Raw genomic sequence first — 5,911 nt, 5'->3', positions numbered from 1 at the left:
AACTACGTCATTCTGACAGGAATCTCAGAACAGCCTGATTTGAGAAAGGGGATTTTAAAATAGGGATTTAAAAAAAACTACTGGGTGGATTTTTATCATTATAGGGTGGATGTGTACACACACTTCCAACACGCATTTATGTTCAAACAACAACAAAAGTGAATTTTGCATCCGATGACCCCTTTAAGACATCTTTTGTTTACGTTTCTGTTGAAAACATAGTGTGTAGGACTGCCCTCTTGTGGCCACTTTTGGAAGTAACATTTCTAATGTAAATCACACTCCTTGTTTTTTTTTCTTTTCTTTCTTTAGCTAAGGATGGCGATTACTGGCGCTTGTTGGGTCCTGGTAACTACAAAGTGTCAGCATCTGCTCCTGGGTACCTCACTGTGGTCAAGAAAGTCGCTGTTTCCCATAGCCCTGCCACACGGGTAAACACACATCCTCTCTTCTCTCCCTTTTCTCATTGTATCTCATGTCCTATTCTGATGTCTCCATCTTTCTCACTCTCAGCTGGATTTTGAGCTGGAATCGTTGGAAGAGAGGAAGGAGGAAGAGAAGGAGGAGCTCATGGATTGGTGGAAGATGATGTCAGAGACACTCAACTTCTAACTTACCTGAGGCGGGGGCCATCACAAGCATTATGGGTGTAAAATATTTATTGTTGTTGTATGTGTGTGCTCATCAACTTAAAATAGCATAATTCAGTTTATTGGTTTGTTTTGATTGTTTTGCATTAGAGGTACTGCATTTTACCATTTATAACAGCCATATGAACATTAAGCCATTCTTACATGTTAACAAAGACAACCAGTGTTAAAGCTGGTCTAAGTATTTGCATATATGGTTGTCCTTGTAAATATGGACTCCACTAAATGCTAATGCTAAATGTAGGTCTGGTGAAGTGCCCCTAAAGTCAAGTTGACCCTATTGCAGGGTTTTTGCGATTTCGATCAACCAGGTAAGTGTTACTTCAGAGCAAGTTTCCTGCAGTCATGCAAAGGTTATTACTGTACATGCACACACAGAAAAGAAACATGCAGAACACAGACAGTTGATATCGTGGAGGCCGATTGACCGATCTATCACTCTTTTGTAATGTTGTGTTTTACATTGATATTGTGAGATTATTTTGTAGCTATGACACACCAACCAATCAGAGAGCACTGTGTTGTGATGAATGTACATGTCAGCAATGAATATTACTATTTATTCTGATTGTGACTGATTATGACTGAAGCCATTGTAGACTCATTTACACCTGATCTCAAGTCTCTTTCTGTTCCTGTGGGTTTCAATCAAATTATGCTTGATGTTTTGAATGGGAGTGCTTTTGATAAACCTGTTTCATTTATAAATGCTTTAATAATTATAACTTTGAATATCATATCCAGACAATTGCTCAGATGAAAAGAAAATGGAAGAGGTTATCAGTTGAACTCCTATCTTATGTTTTAAGAACTATATAGGAAATTAAATAATTATGAACATATGATAGCTATAAATCTGTATTATCTGTGTTTGTAAAGCAGAGAGTTTCATTTCAGATCATATAACAGCAGATTTTAATGGCACAAACTAATAAAATAGACATTTATTTAGATCTGATGGTTTTTGTAATCAATACCAAAATGCACAATTGTGCCCGATGAAGTACTAGCTGCGGTCTTTATTGAACGTTCTGTAATATATTGTCTTTTTTTTGTCTCTTTCAGTATCTTTATAGTTAGTGTATTTCTGTAATATGAAATGGCACGTTAATGCTGAATCAATCAACATTATGATCAAGTCTATAATCCTGCATTCAGAATTTCTCATTGATCCAAATGTTAACCCTCTAGTTTGGGAAATTTCTTGATCTAAATTAAACCCAAGCTTAAACTTTCAATATTAATGTCATAAATTGGCATTTCAAGTCAGCTTATGTATTTCTCCTTTGAGACCTAAGTGGTATGTCTTGTATATGAATGTAATGATGGTTTAATTGAATGATGCAATTCGTAACCAAAATAAACGTCCCTTTCTGTTGTCAGTCTGCTTCCTGTATTTCATCTTTCTATGCGATAAAACAACTTCCACCACAGTTGTCTGTTTTGTCTGAATAGCTGCAAATGCTAATATTAATAGTAACATAAGTGCAACAGTGTTGCAGTAGCATGTAGGGTCTAGAAACTAATCAGTCTGTTACTTAATTATAAGTTCCAATTCACTCATGCTCAAGTCAACACGCCAAAAAAAACAAAACACTATAATGATAATATATTGCAAGCAGAGTAAATATCTCAAGTCCTAACCTTCATGACTGTATCCAATATCCAACAATTAAAACCATTCAACATCATAATTTTGGTATAATCTGTTTAAAAAAGAAGAATCTGTTTTAAAAATAAGAAAAAAAGAGTGACAGAGAAAAAATAATAAAACCACCCTTAATTATTAAATGAAAGGGACTATAGCAGGTATTGAGAATTCAGAAATCCTTGTTATTAGCGAAGAAGAAAAAGAAGTTGGAAATATCTTTGCAGCGATATACTGTTAACGAACATGCAGACGCCATCCTTGATGCTGAGATTGACATTTAGATGAATATGTAAATACGTGCTGCGTGCTTTCCTCATATAACAAAATAAACACAAACACACACACACACACACAAATGACAGCTGTGAGAAAGCAGTGGTAAAGAAAGCATCTAATAATAACGATGTGGATATGTTTGCACCAGATCTGCAATTTCACTGATATAACTGATGGACTGGAGTCGTGTGGATTACTGTGATGTTTTTATCAGCTGTTTGGACTCTCATTCTGACGGCACCCATTCACTGCAGAGCATCCATTGGTGAGCAAGTGATGCAATGCTACATTTCTCCAAATCTGTTGTGATGATGAAACAAACTCATCTACATCTTGGATGGCCTGAGGGTGAGGACATTTTCAGTACATTTAAATTATTGGGTGAACTGTTCCTTTAAGTCTCAAGCCTTTGCAATGTAAACGAACTTGCCTCTGAGATTAAGCAAAAGTTTGTGAACAAAGTCTTAAATTCGTAAGTTTACATATCTTCGGTAAAGGTAAAGTTCACTCTTCTTTAGTGCTATTCGCAAAGTTCTGCAGTTAATGTAAAGTTGTGTAGACACGACGTTATTCAGCTCTATTCTGTGTAGTTGCTGGCATAGCAGATCCAAGCAATCTCGCCCATTTTTCATTCCTTATCTATTAGCATAAACCTGATCAATACTATTGATCAGAGAGGAGACAGCAACTCTATGGCAGTTCTCCTGTTAGCCCGAAGGGATCTCAGAATGCCTAAAACAGCAATACTATCTCTACTTCTCTCATTACTTCCCTGCGAGAGGGGTGAGAGTAGCATTGATGTGTTTAATTAGAGCTAAAAAATACACATGAGCTCCAGTCTCCCAGGAGAGCTGACACCGATATCGTATTGAACGCATTAAACAACAGCACAAAGCTTCACAAATGGCCAATTACTTTACTTTTTCACTCGAGTATTTGGAGTCTTGGCTTACTTTGGCATGTTGGACACTTTCTTTTCTGATTGTTTCTCCCTCTGCATTTTTCCTAAAAGTTCTGTTCTTTTTTTCCTTTCTTTTTTCAAACATGGCCATGTCAAAATATTAGGCCTATATAAGGAAATTAAACCAGTGCAATATTGATAGTAAAAAAAAAATTATACATACATACACGTACATATATATATTTAATGATTGCAATGACATTACTATGAAATCAAATTTACTAGACATTTCTTGTGAACATCAACAGAGGGCGCTGCTGAAGCATTTTGTTAAATGTTGGCTAAATGGGCAATGAATGATAATTTATATGGTAGGTAGACATTTAGGGGAAGAGTTCTTATAACTTTTTAAATCAGCTCTTGTGTACAAAAGTGCATATGTATCATTTAAATTATAGCCATGTTCCACACATTCATAAGTCATCAAGACTAAATGAAGCAACATGTGAACCGACACAGAATGTTGTTTTACCCCATTTCCCCAATCAATGCACGGTGGCTAATGCTCATAAAGGTGCCCACATCATCAGCCTTAACATCCAAAATGTTAACAAAAGCAGTCCTGTGGATCTTTGCTGTGGTGCAGAATGAGTGTGAAATAGATAACAGACACATAAACTCTCCCAAAATGAGACAAAAGAGAAATTCAGGCATCAGGAATGAAAAAGACATGAGATAGATATGGTCACATGCTAGCTGTGTATTTAAGTGTGTGTGTGTGTGTGTGTGTGTGTGCGCGTGTTAGTAGGGCAGCATTGCATTGCTTTTGATTCGAGACCTGTTTCAAATCCTCTCCTCCTTTCAGTCCTCTTCCCTTTTTCTGTATTTCTCCTTTGTTCTTCTGGGTGGCCTAACCTTCTCTTCTTTCTCCAAATATCCTTCTATCACTGGGCTGTGAACACCATCCTAATCTGTGTGTGTGTGTGTGTGTGTGTACAGTATGTGTGTGGATGTCCAAAGAAAGAAAAATGAGAGAGATTCACATTCATGTTTGTGAGTATCTGTCGGTTTGAACTAGTGTATGTTAATGTTTGTGTCGTGTATGTGTGTGTGTGTGTGTGTCGTGTATGTGTGTGTGTGTGTCGTGTATGTGTGTGTGAGTAAGAGAGAGAAAAGGGTCATTGGGTCCAGTATATGTATTGTGATGGTAATCATGGGATTTGATCATTCTGTATTCTTCTATAGTCTCTTTTCTGTTTTACATGCTTTGGCATTCTCTGTGGCTGTAGCAATTATCACTATTATTATTATTATTATTATTATTATTATTTTTATTGTGCATATGTATCATTTAAATTATAGCCATGTTCCACACATTCATAAGTCATCAAGACTAAATGAAGCAACATGTGAACCGACACAGAATGTTGTTTTACCCCATTTCCCCAATCAATGCACGGTGGCTAATGCTCATAAAGGTGCCCACATCATCAGCCTTAACATCCAAAATGTTAACAAAAGCAGTCCTGTGGATCTTTGCTGTGGTGCAGAATGAGTGTGAAATAGATAACAGACACATAAACTCTCCCAAAATGAGACAAAAGAGAAATTCAGGCATCAGGAATGAAAAAGACATGAGATAGATATGGTCACATGCTAGCTGTGTATTTAAGTGTGTGTGTGTGTGTGTGTGTGTGTGCGCGTGTTAGTAGGGCAGCATTGCATTGCTTTTGATTCGAGACCTGTTTCAAATCCTCTCCTCCTTTCAGTCCTCTTCCCTTTTTCTGTATTTCTCCTTTGTTCTTCTGGGTGGCCTAACCTTCTCTTCTTTCTCCAAATATCCTTCTATCACTGGGCTGTGAACACCATCCTAATCTGTGTGTGTGTGTGTGTGTGTGTACAGTATGTGTGTGGATGTCCAAAGAAAGAAAAATGAGAGAGATTCACATTCATGTTTGTGAGTATCTGTCGGTTTGAACTAGTGTATGTTAATGTTTGTGTCGTGTATGTGTGTGTGTGTGTGTGTCGTGTATGTGTGTGTGTGTGTCGTGTATGTGTGTGTGAGTAAGAGAGAGAAAAGGGTCATTGGGTCCAGTATATGTATTGTGATGGTAATCATGGGATTTGATCATTCTGTATTCTTCTATAGTCTCTTTTCTGTTTTACATGCTTTGGCATTCTCTGTGGCTGTAGCAATTATCACTATTATTATTATTATTTATTTTTTTTTTTTTTTATTAAAAAATGGTGGTGCAAAGTATTTTTTCAAAATAAATAAAAAACGGTGACAAATAACACTATTGTTATTTTTCCTTTATTATTATTATTTGCATATAATAAAATGAAATAATAAAATACTTTTTTTTTGTATAGCTGTAGCTAGATTAATTTGTTTAAAGCCTTAGAACCAGGGGCATCATGCGTGTATTATTT

General features: G+C 36.4%; 1 protein-coding gene and 1 long non-coding RNA gene across 2 annotated transcripts in view; one reads left to right on the top strand and one right to left on the bottom strand.

Moving 5' to 3' along the window:
- The window catches only part of LOC107702282 (carboxypeptidase E-like), a 21,464-nt gene extending 20,548 nt beyond the window's left edge, over positions 1-916 (top strand). The window contains exons 5-6 of the mRNA XM_016504538.1: positions 309-431; positions 514-916. Of these exons, the coding sequence (XP_016360024.1) occupies positions 309-431; positions 514-612 (222 nt within the window). The 3' untranslated portion in view covers positions 613-916. The remainder of the gene's footprint in view (positions 1-308; positions 432-513) is intronic.
- Positions 917-1,696: 780 nt separating this feature from the next.
- The window catches only part of LOC107702387 (uncharacterized), a 20,676-nt gene continuing 16,461 nt past the window's right edge, over positions 1,697-5,911 (bottom strand). Inside the window, exon 3 of the long non-coding RNA XR_001635756.1 lies at positions 1,697-2,019. This is a non-coding gene — a long non-coding RNA (uncharacterized LOC107702387). The remainder of the gene's footprint in view (positions 2,020-5,911) is intronic.

The sequence above is a fragment of the Sinocyclocheilus anshuiensis genome, unplaced genomic scaffold (assembly GCF_001515605.1).
Source record: "Sinocyclocheilus anshuiensis isolate Anshui unplaced genomic scaffold, SAMN03320099.WGS_v1.1 scaffold86, whole genome shotgun sequence".
In the NCBI taxonomy this organism is placed as follows: Eukaryota; Metazoa; Chordata; class Actinopteri; order Cypriniformes; family Cyprinidae; genus Sinocyclocheilus; species Sinocyclocheilus anshuiensis.
The sequence above is the reverse complement of the archived record's forward strand: the minus strand, read 5'-3'. Positions and strand labels throughout refer to the sequence as shown.